Consider the following 16471-nt stretch of genomic DNA (forward strand, 5'->3'; position numbering starts at 1 on the left):
AGCACATAATATTTCTCCACAGTAGAAAACTTTGACTTTCTCTTGTCATTTATCTCCACTTCCTCTTTTTAGCACCGAGCTTGCTGGTTTTATTAAAAAAGTGCGAAACAAGAATAAGAACTCGCTCTCAGGATTGAGTATTGATGAAATTGTCCAAAGAGTGACAGAACACATTCTAGATGAACAGAAAAAGAAAAAGGTCAGTGTTTCATCCAGATACAATAATACAATAATATGGTCCACTTTATTTATAAAATATAAGAATTATAAAAAGCAAAAAAAAAAAATGTATCCAACCAAAATATGGAGAGCACTTCAGTAAAGACAGAAGATTTGGGTTACTAAACTTGCTTCTCTCCCTGCCCACATTATCTCTCTAGCCAAATTCAAATTCAGGAAAAGACAAGAAGTTGTCTGAGCCCAGCTCTGCTGCTTCTGTGACCAGGGCCTCCCAGGGCCCACCCTCCATAATTGCTGGACCATCGCCCAAAACCAAGGGACAGAAGACAGAAGATATCCCTGTGAGTGTTATGTGTGACAATGGAGTCAGTTTTGGTTTTTTTGGTTTTTTGGGTTTTTTTAAAGATTTTATTTATTTATTTGACAGAGAGAGACAGCGAGAGAGGGAACACAAGCAGGGGGAGTGGGAGAGGGAGAAGCAGGCTTCCCGCCGAGCAGGGAGCCCGATGCGGGGCTCGATCCCAGGACCCTGGAATCATGACCTGAGCCGAAGGCAGACGCTTAACGACTGAGCCACCCAGGCGCCCCTCAGTTTTGTTTTTTTAATGAAGAACAAGAAGGAGACAAAATAGTTAATCCATGATTTAGCCCCATTCTTTTCATTTCTAGACCTAATTTGTTTGATCTTAAAATTAGAAACCAGGGGCCCCTGGCTGGCTCAGTTGGTAGAGTGTGCAACTCTTGATCTTGGGGTTGTGAGTTTGAGCCCCATGTTGGGCATGGAGCCTACTTTAAAAAAAAAAATTAGAGAGGCGCCTGGGTGGCTCAGTTGGTTAAGCGACTGCCTTCAGCTCAGGTCATGATCCTGGAGTCCCGGGATCGAGTCCCACATCGGGCTCCCTGCTCAGCGGGGAGTCTGCTTCTCCCTCTGACCCTCCTCCCTCTCATGCTCTCTGTCTCTCATTCTCTCTCTCTCAAATAAATAAATAAAATCTTTAAAAAAAAAAAAAAATTAGAGGTCCTTGGGTGGTTTAGTCACTTAAGCATGGACTCTTGATTTCGGCTCAGGTCATGATCTCAGGGTGGTGACATCAAGCCCCTTGACAGGCTCTGCTCTCAGCGGGGAGTCTGCTTGAGATTCTCTCTCTCCCTCTCCCCTCCCTTACTCGTGTGCACTCTCTCTTTCTCAAATAAATAAATTTTTAAAGAATATTAGAGACCAAATTTAGATGTACTTAAGTGTTCCATTAGAACATCTCTGCTTTTGTGGGTACCTATGGGTCCCTGTTGGGAGAAGCCCCTGCACTAGAGAGACCAGGAGAGCTCTGGCCACATTTTGGGAACTGGGCCTACTGGCAGTCAAATACAAGTTAATTTTTTATAGTAAGTGTGATAATTTGAATAGTTGGGGAAAATGATTTTTGAATCATTTTATTCCATGCCACCATGGGCTTTGGAATCCCAGACTTGGTTCTGTCACTTAGTAACACTGTGAGCTAATATCATATCTGCTTGTTCAGGCTGTTGTCTGGATGAAGTGCTAGAATAGAATGACCAGAGTCAAGCTCTGTATTCACGCAAGTCTGGTTGCTTCCCCTCTCCCTCCCCTTGAGTGCCTGGAGGGGGTTGGGGGGACACTGGAACCTTGATCTTATGGGCTAAACTTGCCTTAATTTGATATACGGATTTAAAATGTTTTTTGTTCTTTTGGACAATAAGAATGTTACGTTTACATAGATCTTTTTATAAAATACTGTGGTATCTATGATCTCAATTGATAAGGTACTGTAATTGTCTTTATTTTATAATGAAGAAACTGAGGCACAGATGATTCATGCAGCTTGCCAGCATTCCTCATTTGATCTGGGTGTGTAGCATGTAATTCCCTAATCCTCACCACATGGAGCCAGCCGATGCTAGGGACTGTGTAGTAGGAACCAAACGTGGTTGAAAGAGGCCATTCAGGGCTGTGGGCTCCGGATTGAGTTCTGGTATAAAGCATGTTCTTCCCTTTTGTCCAACTGTGATATCAGAGTTTATTTTTTTAAAGGTTTTATTTATTTATTTGAGAGAGAGAGCGAGCAAGCACAAGGCTGGGGGAGGAGCAGAGTGAGGGGGAGAAGCAGACTCCCCGCTTAGCAGGGAGTCCAGTGCAGGACTCGATCATGACCTGAGCCAAAGGCAGATGCTTAACCGACTGAGCCACCCAGGCACCCTGGTATCAGAGTTTAGATGAAATGAAAATTAGAAGAGTTTCTGGCCCCATAGTGGAGTCAGCGATGCATGATTGCACAGAGTACTTGTTTGCTGACTTGAACTACGCAGTGAATCTTTGTGTGAACTTAATGTTTGTATTCCTCCTGTACATTTTCATTTTCCACTGTTCTTTGGCTATTTTCCAAACCATATATACTCATTTCCCAGAGCATCTAACTCCAATGAGAGAGTTTATGAGCACGCAGAGCTTTCCTGCAAGACCTGGCTGGAGTGCCTCCCTCTCCCCAGGCTGCTGACTGGCTGGCCAGGTGCTGGGTGGTCCTCCAACCAGGCTGAATTCTCAGAGCATCCTCACCGACACCTGCCACCCCCCCCCCCCAACACACACATAGAATGCAGTCACCTTCAGGAGAGAGATTACTTTCTGCTTCATGGTTGTTGTTGATGATGATAAAGTTGTAAAAGCTGACTTACAAGAAAAATATGTATTCAAACTGGGACTTAGTTTGATAATTACAGGTAGTTTTTTTAAAAATTAAAAGTAGTTTGCTTTATCTTTTCAAATTACAAAAGCAGTATGTGTTCATGGTAGGAAATACAAATAAAAAGCCTTTAAAGAACCCCAAAACCCACCCCCTAAGGTAACCAGTATTATGATATTGGTATGTGTTTTTCTAACCTCTTTTGTATGTGTGTGTATATATGAATTTAGTCAAAACTATAAGTACTTTTTGTGTCTTTTTTTTTTCACTTAGAAATGTATGTGCCCATCTTTTCATGCTAATAAAAATAAATCAAGTTAACTGGGTTTTTCAAGCCAAACCTAGCTCTGAGCTTTACAGAGGTCTTAATCTGCCCTTCCCTGGGACTGACACTTCCATTGCTCCCTGACCCTCCCATCGGGCCGCAGAGTGGAGCTAGAGCCCCTCATTCTACTGTATCTACCCCATCAATGCTAGGGGAGAGAAAGAAAACCCCATTCAGCAGTTCAGGGTCTTCAGAGCCTTTAGGCACTGTCCCCATCTGCATCCCTGACCTTAATCCCATGGCCAGGGCTGCTCTCATTCACTCGCCTGACAGTTGATGGAGAATCATTCTGGGGCCAGGTTCTTTGCCATTTGCTAAGGATATAGATGAACAGGGCTCCTTCCTTGCCTTCAGGGTGCTCAGAGTTTGGAGGGGAGGAGGAGTGGAAAATAATGGTGCAGCGTGGGTAGGTGCTGTGATTTGTGGGGGGAGCTTGTGCATGGTGTCCTGGGTGGCACTCCAACTCTGCTTTCACAGAAAATGCTGTCTGTGCTCACCAGACTGTGTGCTGCCCGAGCCAGAAACTCTCCCATTCAGCTCTGTGCCCTCGCGCCCCGCACAATCCCTGACCACGGATGTTTGCTGAATGAGCCATCAGTTTGTTTTGTTTTGATTTGCACACGTAATCCACATTCATAGAAACTTTAGAAAATAGCAAAGAAAAAAGTTAAATCTCTTAACTGAAAGTAACTGCTGTTCACATTCTATATCTTTCCAGGCTCTTTACAAGGTATCTCTCTCTCCACCCGTTATCTTTATTTCAAAAAAATCAATTATGTGGCTATATGATATGTACTGTTTTGTAACCTGTAACCTTTGTAACCTTTTTATTCAGAGGATTGTCGTCACCAGCTTTGTGTGTCAGGGATTGTGGACTTCCATCATGATTTCAGTTAACCCCGTAATAGTCCATAGTGTGGATGTGTCATAATTTATGTTTCTGTCCCCAGCTGTTAGATAAATAGATGAATGATTAATTTATAATATTCATACCGTAGTTTGGGTGTGGGGTGGGATAATTAGAAATTTATAATAATTTCCTGGGAACTTATTAGCCATATAAAACATTTTTTTCTGTGAGAAAATTAGAACTTTAAAGGTATATTTTTTTATTTTGTATGTTTGTAATTTTTCTTAAGAAATGCTGTTAAAAACTAAGTCGTTCCCTCAGCCTGCTTAGCTATAATTGGGAGTAATTTGCCACCTTAATGACGCAAGTGTATAAAGGCCACTTGTAGGAAGAGCTTGTGTAGTAAAAAGGAATTTAGCTATTCTTCATTACGGGGATACGTTTGTTTCCACAGGCATCGGGTGCAGCTTCCTGTGAACTATGCCGTGAGGTATTCAAATCCAAAAATGTGCGTGTGCTAAAATGTGGGCACAGGTTTCACAAAGGGGTAAGAATTCTCTTCAGCCATCCTCATATCATGAATTTTGACTATTAAGTATTTTGAAAATAAAAAGGGGCCTTTTCTTTTAAGATTTTATTTATTTGACAGAGAGAGGCACAGCGAGAGAGGGAACACAAGCAGGGGGAGCGGGAGAAGGAGAAGCAGGCTTCCCGCTGAGCAAGGAGCCCGATGCAGGGCTCGAGCCCAGGACCCTGAGATCATGACCTGAGCAGAAGGCAGACACTTAACAACTGAGCCACCCAGGCGCCCCCCCTTTTTTATAGATTTTATTTATTTATTTGTCAGAGAGAGAGAGCACAGGCGGGGGTAGCAGCAGAGAGAGGGAGAAGCAGACTCCCCGCTGAGCAAGGAGCCCGATGCGGGGCTCGATCCCAGGACCCGAAGGCAGACACTTAACGACTGAGCCACCCAGGTGCCCCAAAAAGGGACTTTTTTTCATAGGTGTCAGTACTTGAGTTTTCAAAGCATTTTCTGTATAAGCCTCCTTGTGCCGGTGTTCATTGTCTCCCTTTCCAAAGATTGCTGCTGTGGAAAGGGGGAGAGGCCTCCTGGGGTCTAGGGTGTGCAGTTTTGCGCACTGTCCTTTCCATCATCACATCATGGGTGGAGGAGAGCAGTCCTAGTCGGCTCCCTCAAATATGTTGGTGCTGAAATTCAAAACAGTATTTGTTTCTTAAAAGGTAATTTCTTACACACATGGCTGAATGGATGCACAGTGCAGCATTTTGTCAATTTAGTGCAGTATATGAAGTAAGTTTAACACTTTAGAGGAGAAAAGCTAAACCTAACTGGGCCCATTGTGCCTGATCCTGGGAGATTCTGGCTTGTACCCTTCCAAGATCTTTGGGTAAATATTTTGGGTGCTGTGGGCATTCATTCTGTATCCCTCCTTCTGGTTGGAATAGATCAGGTCTCTGCCATGTCAGTTTATTAATCCCTTGGAAAAAGGGATAGATACAATACACTTAGTAGGAGGAGTCAAGACAGCTTGCAGTCTCTTGCATGGCCTGTCTCCTGCAGGTATAGGGTGTTGTGCCTGGGCTCTCAGACTTAACACACACACACAGCTCTCAGCAGCAACAGGCAGCCACAGCAACTTGGGACCACGATGGTAGACAGGTTCCAGTCAAGGCTGTGGTGTGGAGGCTGGTGGGATGTACAAGAATCAAGACCAGGCAGAGAGAGGATCAGTTAAAAATTGGGTGAGTCCCAGGACCAAGAAAATGCCGATGCCTGGAATGAAATGCCAAGAATGAAGCCGGAGTGTAGGGAAAGTGGAGGGGCAAGGCCATCCCCCTGAGATAGGTCAGAGGCCCAGAGTCCATGGGTCAGATTCTGAGGCAAATGATAGGTTCCTAGGGCTCGGGGCACACTCCTCGCTTGAGTAGGCTTCAGTGTTCCTGAGTGTTGGGCAGCTCCAGGCGCCACCAGACTTGGAGGTGAACTTAGCCATGTCTGTTGGAGCACAGGAGAGCTGAGGCCCCACGTGTTCCTGAAGACACTGATTTCGTTTTCTCATTTTCAGTGCTTTAAGCAGTGGCTGAAAGGGCAGAGCACTTGCCCAGCCTGCCTTGATCAGGATCTCCTGTAAGAAGAACAGCCGGCACCTTCTGGAAGAGGTCAGCCTGCTTTTCTAGGTAGTCACAGTTCACTGAAGAGTAATTTACTGGTTTGTTGAATTGGAAGAACAACAATATATTACTTCTGGTATAAAAAGCAAACATTTGAGATTCTTTGCACTGTGTGTCACAGTGCTAATAAATGGAAATCTTTAATACAGTTGATAGTAATTTCCCTGCTCTTATTAAACACTTCGATAATAGCAAATAGTGGCTAATAAAATTATGTGTAGCCACATTCCTAAATTGTTGGGGCTTCTTACAGAGGTGCTCTCTGAGATGGAAGGCTTCTTTTGGGAAGTGTTACGAGCACCTCAAAGCAGTACTTGAATTTAAAGTATTCTGACCTATTAAAGTGCCCCAGGTTAAAATTTTTACAAGTCAATATTCCTCATAACATGCCTACATTTTTCCTCAAAGATTCTGCATTTAAATGGGCTTAAGCAAACACATTTTAATAATGTGTAGTAAGTGGTAACATACTGGCTGATTTAAACCAAAAGATTTAAATCTCCTTTTCATGAAACACCATGTGATTTTGCTTTTTCATTTCATTGTTTTATTCCCCCCAGTAGAATAAATGGCTCTTTATAAAAGAGCTTATTTTTCATCACCTAAAAGATATAATCTGATTTTTGAAAATCAATTACAAATACTTTCTTATTAGTATCAGCCAAGACTTTTTTTTGCCCTGAAAATTGAGGCTAAATATTCATCACCCCCATGCTACATTTGGAGCTTGTTCTTTGAATATCTTACTCTTACCAGCCCCATTTGTCCTTCTTCATGAGTTAGATGACAAATGTTTGGGTATCTCTGTCTAACACATAGTAGGTGCCATAGGGAAACAGTCACCGTCATTTCCCTCCCTTATCCCACCAAAGAAAGAGGCACTTGTGTAATTAGACAATCCTGAGGTGCCCCTGTTTCACTTGTTCCGTGTTTGACATCTGTGTGAAGTAATGCATGCACTCTTGTACTGTGGTGTGAGAACAAAACTTTAACTGCATTAGAATCTGTTAAAATATTAGATCTCTTTAGTGACTTGTAGACAGTCGTAAATATAGAAACATGAATTCTGGACACATTCCATTTCTCTCAGACATCAAAAAAATGTTTTTCTTTGTGTTCTTTGTTCCCCTGGAAGCTCACAGTCCCAAGTTCGTGAGCTAATTTGGTCATCTTCCTCAGCCTTGGTTCCTTGTGAGTTTTGATGTCTTAGTGACTTAGTCCATAGATGCTCACTCTGTATTTTGAGGCAGATTCTCCTTGCAGGTCCCTGAAACATTGTCTACATGTTCACAATAACTGAGAACTGTAGATAGGAAGATATGTAGGGACCAGTTTGTAGCAGCAGGTATAAAGGAAAAGAAGAGCAACTGGAGAGTGAGAAAATGTGTTTTGTACATCAAACAAACATTGTGAACATGCCTTATACATGTCCGGTGTAAGTTTCAAAATAAAGAGCGTTCTAAAATACCAGTTTACTGTCATGCTTGTCCATTTTTCTCAAGTATTTTTTAAAAAGGATTCTACTAGAAAATTCAGGACACATACATTATCTTCATTTGGAAAAGAAGAGCCATGATACATCCAAAGAGCGTAACCAAGGATCTTAGAAAATTTTAGAGCCTGGATCAAAACATGCCTCTGTGCCTAAATAAAGGTTGCTAAACTCAAGTTCACGTGATTGGCTATTTAATTTGTGAATAGAAAGTTTATACACAGATGATAGCTTACTGTTCTAGCTAATGTAAGATATTTTATGTGAACACATATAAGAATGTTGAAGGTAATCAAATTACATTCCTCAGTATCCATTTTCCTTTGAGGCGCTTGTGGATTCGTGGACAACTGAGGCCAAGCAGTAGGGTTTCTCTTTTGGAGAATCTTCTGGTGAGCACTAAGAGATGATTGAAGAAAGCGAGTATTATCAGTCTGTGTTTTTAATCTGATAGCATTTAATTCAAAATAACATATAACTTAAAAACAATGACTATTCCTAAGAGTTTAAATTATTTTCTCTGCAGAGCAGCTTAATCTACGCTAAAATAATGGGAAATTGAATAGAAAATTGAAATCGTGCCCTAGCAACGCACAAGGTTACTACATTTTTAAGGTAATTCCTAAGACTATAGTGGAGGCATGTGGGCAGGGCTGACACCACGGCGCTGAAGCAACGAAACTGTTTAAGTCTGTTGACCCTCGCTGAAGACACAGATTAAAAGATGCTGGCAGAAGAGACGGTAGCAAAGGTGGGAAGTCCTCCTGCCACAAGAGGTACGCAGTGATGAGACCGATAAGAAGCAGACAGTAAAGTCTGTCAGAACGAGGACCAAAAACATCTCCAGTATGGTCCTTCGTGAAAGAAACAGGAAGTACATTTAGGTGTTCTAAACTTTAATCGAACTATATTAAAAGAACAATTGTAAAAACAGTTGATCATCAGCCATGTCTAATCCCTTTTTTATTTTCTCCTCTTCACTCTGCCAAGGATCTGAGAGGGGCTGTCTGCCTTCATGTGGCCATATACCTTAAGTGCTTTCCTGGGAAGGAAGGGATGGGCAAGGCCTGGAAACCAGTGAAAATGAATGTGGATTGAGCACATACTATGTGCTAGGGCACTAGGCTAGATTTTTTTTAAAGATTTTATTCATTTGAGACACAGCATGAGCAGGGGGAGAGGCAGAGGAGAGGGAGAAGCAGGCTCCCCACCGAGCCAGGAGCCAGACGTGGGGCTCGATCCCAGGACCCTGGGATCATGACCTGAGCCGAAGGCAGACGCTTAACCATCTGAGCCACCCAGGCGCCCTAAGTGTCTGACTCTTGATTTCAGCTCAGGTCATGATCTCAGGGTCATGAGATCGAGCCCCCAACAGGCTCCACACTGGGCGTGGAGACAGCTTAAGATTCTCCCTCTCCCTTTGACGGCCCCTCCCCCTGCTCACACACGTGTGCACACTCTCTAAAAAGTGAAAGAAAAGGGGAAAAAAAAGAAAATATTTAGCAAAAATGCAAGAATTAACATTTGGGAACTGCAAAATCCTAATGAGACAACCATCAATAATAAGAAAAAGTAATTTTGGATGTACATATGGAAAAAAGTGAACCTTGACCTCACACCATACGTAAACATGAACTCCAAATGGATCATGGTCCTAAGTATGGAAAGTAAAATAATAAAGCTTCTGAAGAAAACAGACAATCTTACTGGCCTTGGAATAGGCAAAGATTTATTAGGACACAAAAAACTCCGTAAGGGTAGAAATAAGAGAAATTGAATGTCATTACAATTAACTCATTCTCAGATTACCCTTGAGAGAGAAATCAAGCCAGGAAGTGGAAAAAGAAATCCAACAAAGGACCCAGAACATGTAAGTGTTGCATATCAATAAAAAGACAATATATTTAGAAATGAGCAAATAATTTGGCCACTTCACAAATATCCAGATAGTTAATAAGCATTTTAATAGCCAAATTTATTCAATACCCATCATCAGGGAAATGTAAAAACCAGAATGAGATCCTGCTAGATACCTGCAGGATGGGTAAAATAAAGAGGACTGACACGACCAAGTGTTAGTGAAGATGAGGAGTGACTGGAACTCTCGTACACCGCAGTTGGGAGTGTAAATTGGTGCGCCCACGATAACAGTATTTACTAAAGCTAACGCTCTGGTACCCTTTGACACAATCCCACTCCCTCACATACATTTAACAGAAATGCACGCAATAGTACAAGTAATTTTATATGAGCTTTGTTCCTAATAGCCTCAAACTAGAAACAACCCCAAATGGACAAATTGCGGTACATGTATGTGATGGATTACATCTCAGAAACTAAAGGAAGGAACTACCACTAAACACAACACCACTGACCCGCACAAACAGAATACTGAGCAAAAGCAGCCAGAATAGAATTCCATATATGTGAATTTCAAGAACAAGAAAGCAAAGCAGGGGAGGTCAGAGTCACGGTTACCTCTGAGGCGAGGCTGCTGACGGGGAAGGGGCACGAGGGTGTCCACCTCTGGAAATGGGTCTCTTCAGCTGAGTGACGCTTCCCCGAATAGATCATTTGGAAAATTCATGCAGCGGTATATTTAAAAATGTGTGCACTTTTCTGTAGTTATTTTCAATAGAACTAAACAGGAGCACGAGAAAAGCAACAACGAAATAATAAACCTGAGCCCAGGAGGCAGAGTGATTGCTATGGTCTCTGGGCAGAGCTCCTAGAAAGGCTCGTCACACACCTGTGCACATGGCCCCCACGACAGACTAAATTCCCACCAGAGGCCTGGGGCTGACCTACACCCCCTCCCCCCAGAACAGGTGCTCCCTGCTTGGGTTGCTGCCTCCCGCCACCGCCCAGCTATGACCACAGCCAGCCAGCGGTTCTTCAGGAAGGTCGTAGAGAATATGAGCCCGATGCCAAACTTGTAACCGCTGCTGAATTGAGAGAAAAAAAGCCAAGAGCACACCTTGCTGGGAAGGTAGTGCAAATTGTCTTGGAGTTGCCGGGTACCGGCAAGCAAGACCATCCTCTCTGCAAGGACCGGCTTTGCCATCTTCCTTGGCCTGGGGGGAGGTCTGGGACGCTGGCTTTGGTTTCCGCCGGCCCAGGTAGCAAGAGCCCGTCGTTAGTTTTCAGGGATTTTGTGAGCTGGCTGTTCTGCACAACTATTGAAGATTGAATGTGTGAACTTACCGGTTATATAAAAAGCAAAGGATTGCTATAGTTTATGCTTTTGGGGTTACTGATGTATGTAGAATCTGTATGGTGGAAATACTGTGTAGTGGGATTCTATGCATCTCGTCCCAACTCTGTTCAATGCTGGAGTATTTACACCGTGGAAATGGGCAAATGCTCCGTATCGGGGCTTCCTACTGCCCTCCACCCCTGGAGAAGCTGGGGGTGGGGGGCGGGAGTTTTGTCTGTAGGAGAAACAGTTGGCCTACGGGCGCTGAAGGTGTCCTTTATGCCCTTCTCAGTTCGCATTTGACACGGTGATTAGGGGACTTCAATGCATAAGCCCTTTGGGACGATTTCTGCTGAGCGGGTTCCTTGCCGCCGCCCGTTTGGCGAGGTCCTCATTCTCACTGCCAAGGTGCCTTCTGTCTGCCCGTCCTGGGCCCCGCCCTGGGCTCCTCCCCGTCCACTGCCGTCCTGGGAAGAAGACTGCTCGCCACAGTGCCTGGGGCACGCGGGCCCAGAGACGGGCCACTGTGTGTGGTGGAGTCGCCTCTTACCCTTCGCAGCGCCTCCCAGGGCCACTGTTCCCCGTCACACCTGGCCCTGCGGCGGGCCCCCCTCTGCAGAGAGAAACAAGGCCCTGTCCGCACTGCCCGGCCCTTGTCCCTCACCTCCATCCGTCCCCAGGAGCTTACCGGTAAATCCACAGCAGGTGGGCTTCAGGGGTGCCAGACGAGAAGCAACCATGCGGACGACCCCCGGCCGCGGGCGGCTCCTCTTACCTCCCTGGAGGCAGGAGGCGGCTTGAAATTGGGCCAGCCCTCAATCTTCCACCAGAGCCTGGACCACAAAGCGCTCGGCGTTCATTACCCAGGCTTCTGTGGCAGGACGCCTCAAAGAGAAAGCCTGGCTCTTTCTGACATGTGCGTTCGTGGCAGACAGAGGTGTCATTGTTTTCGGCAGATACCTTGGGACTTGAGTGAATAAACACCGTTCTGTTTTCTAACTTTTCCCCCCTCCATTTTTCAAGAAGTTATGTATACAGGCATTTTGCCTAATTCCTTCAGCCCTCTGCTTCAGCTTCTATTTATTTGGTGTGATATAAAGGTCCTAATTTAGATCTCCCTGCTCCCAGTTCCAAGAAACCTGCCACCAGCTCCAAGCTTCATGTCCCGAAGTGCCACCCCATTCCAGCGGGGTGAGCCAACAGCCTCCGAAAAAAGAAAGCAACTGAACAGCTGGACGTTGTGCAGCCAGACGCTGCACCAGCAGAGCTCCAGCTTTGACTGGGGCCTCATCGGAGGCCACACTGCTTTTGCTTCCAGTTTCAAAACTACCACAACCTCGGGCGCCTGGGTGGCTCAGTCGGTTAAGCAACTGCCTTCGGCTCAGGTCATGATCCTGGAGTCCCGGGATCGAGTCCCGCATCGGGCTCCCTGCTCGGCAGGGAGTCTGCTTCTCCCTCTGACCCTCCTCCCTCTCATTCTCTCTGTCTCAAATAAATAAATAAAATCTTAAAAAAAAAAAAAAAACTACCACAACCTCTAAACTGGCCAAGACTTTTGAAAGCCGGGGCACAGCCCTTGCTGCAAGCCTTCCCTGTGGGAGACATGGCCATCAAGCCCTGTGTCCTGGGCCTTTGTGAGACTGCTGAGCCTACATCTCCTCCCTTCCCCCTTCCCTGTCCCACTAGGGACCTCTCCTGGAGGACAAGGACCTTGTCTGCCTGTCCACCTTCTCCCAAGGAGTTTCAGGGCATCCGGGCTGTGCCTTCTGGGAGTAAGCCCCACGGCCGTGGTCACTGATGAGCTGCCGAACCACAGCACATCCACTATTCGTTGGTTCATGCGGTCATTCATCAAACCCTCATTGAATGTCTCGCATGTGCAGGCATTGTTCTGAGCGCAGGAGATACTACAGGGAACAGAGAGGCCTGTCGTCAAGTCTTCAACGTTCCAGTAGGGGAGACTGGCATTAACTATGATAGTAAGTATATATGGTAGACCAGAGAAAAATAGAGCCAGGAAAGGGATGAGGTGGTGTGTATGGGAGGCTAGGGGTCACAAATTTAGAGGGGCCAGAGAAGGGACCATTTGAGTGGAACCCCGAGGAGCCAGGCAAAGGACAGATGGAGATGAGGGAGAAGGGCCGGACAGTGCGGACAGAACTAAAACAAGAACAAAGCCGGCCAAGGGAGGACCTGCTGAGTGTTTAAGGAGAGCAAGAAGGTCTTGTTCTGGTGGATTGTGCAGGGGCAGGAGGTCCCCAGGGCAGAGATAGGGCACTGGGGAGCAGGGGTTGGAGTTGGGGCTTGGGCTTGAGAGCACTGATGTGGAGGTATTTCAACATTTGGCAGGTGATAGAGCTTGCCAACGGGCCCTCATTAAATACCAGTCCTAAGTGCAGCCTTGGACTAACAAGGGACTGGCCCTGGGGCAGGCAGCAGGCATTTCCGATGCAATTTGAACTGTATTTTATCAGGCTCCTAACAATGTCTGCTTCCACCCTCGACACCCCTGCCGCACTCCCGTTCTCCCCTAGTCACTTGAGATTCTGGACCCAATCAGGCCCCACAGACCTTCAGTGGACCTGCCCAGCAGGGCTGCAGGTGTACCAGCAGGCTCACATATCCTGGGCCTGAGCCCCCACCCCAGGCCATCAGCCTCATTCTCACTTCTCACACCTGTAACCCAAACCAGCCCCTGACCTGCAGCCACCAGCTCCCTTCCAGTGCTCCCACTGTCAGCTAAGACACCCAGACCTCCCCTTTCATCGTGCCATGCCCCGCTCCCTGAATGCCTTTAGTACTGTGGCCTTGAGAAATTATTTAACCTCTTAGAACCTTGGTTTCACATGCATACAACCAGGATTAAATGAGTGTGCCTTGCACATGGTAGCTGCTCAATAAACATTTTTTAAAACCACTGCAGCCACAGGATAAGAACCACATGCCCCAAACTGGCTGTGGTGGCCTCCAAGTCCGATGCCCCCAACCTCCATCTCCCCTTCCTCACAATCCCCCCAACACAGGCTCTGCCTTTCACTGTCTCCCAACATTCCTTTTACAAATGACCATTTCTCAAGTGTAGTAAAATGTTCTGGCTATTGCACTGACCACAAACATCACAGCCTTTAATTTCTCAAAGTACCCTACAAAGTAGAGATCACTTTTATCCCCATTTTCCAGAAGCAGAAACAAATCTAAAGGGTTAAATAACTTCACCAGGATCACAAGGCTGGAAATGTCTGAGTCAGGATTTGTATCTCCTAGGCCAGGACTCTGCTCAAGCCATTCATGGGCTGGCCACTTCCCCTTCAGCCAAAACAGCTTCCCACACCCCAACAAAACCTCCAACCATGTAAACTACAAAATCCTTGGAATTCCCATTTCACTTGCTGCATGCACCTACACCACAGCTGCAGTGGAGGTCCCCTACGTGCTACTTCATGAGGCCACACAAATGGTGTCCCATGGTTACATGGCTTTCTCCATGGTTACAGTGCTACAACTCTTGTGTCACTCATGTTGTTGGGAAGAGAATTTCACTGAATCCCCGATATCTTCCCATTCTATTTTCATCTTATCTGTGGGTAGGAACCCACTCTGTTTTTCTTGTAGCCCACTGACTTCTAAATAGGCCAGGCTCTTTTTCTTTTTTTCTGAAAATTTTGGTTGCCTCTCTTTCCCTCTTTCTTTGGTCCTCTCTTCTTCCATCATGTGCCTTTAGCCTATTTTCTCAGGCTCTTGTCCAGCTTCCATCCTAGAATTACCTTTATTGGTATCTTGGATTGAACCCATACCGTCCTCAGTGCATGTTTTTCTCTTAGCTGGTTTACAGCTCTTTTTAGGATCAATTTGTTAGTTTCTACAAAAATAGCCTGCTTGGATTTCGATATGGATTGCATTAAACCCCTATATCAATACTGAGAGACTTGACATCTTTACAATATTGAATTTTCCACTCCATGAACATGGTACATCTATTTATTCATGTCTTCTTTAATTTCTATCAGGAATGTTTTGCAGTTTTCAGAGTAGAGATCTTGCACATATTATGTCAAGTTTATGCAAGTATTTTCTATTTCTGATGCTGTTGGTAATGACTTTTATTTTAATGTCAATTTCTGATCGTTTATAACTAAGATATTGAAATGCAAGTGATATTTGTATATTTATTTTACATTGTGCAAACTTGCTAAACCCACTTATTCTAGTAGCTTTTTTATAGACTGAAGCATTTTCATAGATAAGTATATCATTAGAGAATAAAGACTGTTTTAATTCTTCCCTTCTACCCTGGATTTCTTTTATGTTTTGTCTTATTGGACTGTAAACAATGCAGTAAAGTACAATACTGAATAGAAGTGGTGAAAGCAGGCAGCCTTACCTATTCCTCTTTTTACGCTGAAAGTACACAGTATTTTACCACTAGTTATAATGCTAACTGTAGTTTTTTCGGAGATGCCCTTGATTAGATTGAGGAAGTTCATTTATATTCTTAGTTTGCTGAAGTTGGTTTTTTTTTTTTTAAATCAGAAATACTAGAGTCAGACAAACACACCACACAAAAAGAAAATTACAGGCCAATATCCCTGATGAAGATAGATGCAAAAATCCTCAACAAAATATTAGTAAACAAAACTCAACAATACATTAAAAGGATTATGCACCATGATTAAATGGGATTTATTCCAGGCATGCAAGGATGGTCCAATATCTGTAAATCAACCAATGTGATACACCAAATTAACAAAATGAAAGATCAAAATCATATGATTATCTCAATAGCTGCAGAAAAAGCATTTGACAAAATTCAACATCCATTTATGATAAAAATTGAATAAAATGAATATAGAAGGAATGTACCTCAACCTAATGAAGGTATATGACAAATGCATAGCCAACATCATACTCAGTGGGGAAATCTGAAAGCTTTTCCTCTAAGATCAGGAACAAGACAAGGTTGCCTGCTCTTGCCACTTGTATTCAATAGAGTATTGGAAATCCTAGCCAAAGCAATTAGGCAAGAAAAAGAAATAAAAGGCATCCAAATTGGAAGGAAAAAGTAAAACTCACTATTTGCAGATGACATAATACTGTATATAGAAAACCCTAAAGACTTTACCAAAAAACTACTAGAACTAATAAATGAATTCAGTAAAATCAGAGGATACAAAATTAGCATACAGAAGTTGGCTGCATTTCTGTACACTAATAACGAGCTAATAGAAAGATAATTTAAGAAAACAATCCCCTTTACAATTGCATGAAAAAGAATAAAATACCTAGGAATAAATATAACCAAGGAGGTGAAAGACTTGTACTCTGAAAACGATAAGATACTAATGAAAGAAATTAAAGATGACATAAATAAATGGAAAGATATACTGTGCTTATAGATCAGAAGGATTGATATTATTAATATTAATATCCATACTATCCAAAGCAATCTACAGATTCAGTGCAATCTTTTCAGAGAAGTAGAACAAAGAATCCTAAAATTTGTATGGAATCTTAAAAGACCCTGAATAGCCGAAAAAAT

General features: G+C 44.0%; 1 protein-coding gene across 13 annotated transcripts in view; it reads left to right on the forward strand.

Moving 5' to 3' along the window:
* Positions 1-7717, forward strand: part of TTC3 (tetratricopeptide repeat domain 3) — a 120327-nt gene extending 112610 nt beyond the window's left edge. For 12 of the 13 annotated variants that reach the window (XM_034990123.1, XM_034990127.1, XM_034990128.1 and 9 more), the window contains 4 exons: positions 73-199; positions 381-521; positions 4509-4601; positions 6142-7717. In XM_034990123.1, the coding sequence (XP_034846014.1) occupies positions 73-199; positions 381-521; positions 4509-4601; positions 6142-6207 (427 nt within the window). In that variant the 3' untranslated portion in view covers positions 6208-7717. Of the gene's footprint in view, positions 1-72; positions 200-380; positions 522-4508; positions 4602-6141 lie in introns of those variants that run through there. The other variant, XR_004676457.1, reaches the window with a different exon arrangement.
* The last annotated feature ends 8754 nt before the right edge of the window (positions 7718-16471 follow it).

This window comes from Mirounga leonina, unplaced genomic scaffold, assembly GCF_011800145.1.
Source record: "Mirounga leonina isolate KUSES-001 unplaced genomic scaffold, KU_Mleo_1.0 Mir_496, whole genome shotgun sequence".
Lineage (NCBI taxonomy): Eukaryota > Metazoa > Chordata > Mammalia > Carnivora > Phocidae > Mirounga > Mirounga leonina.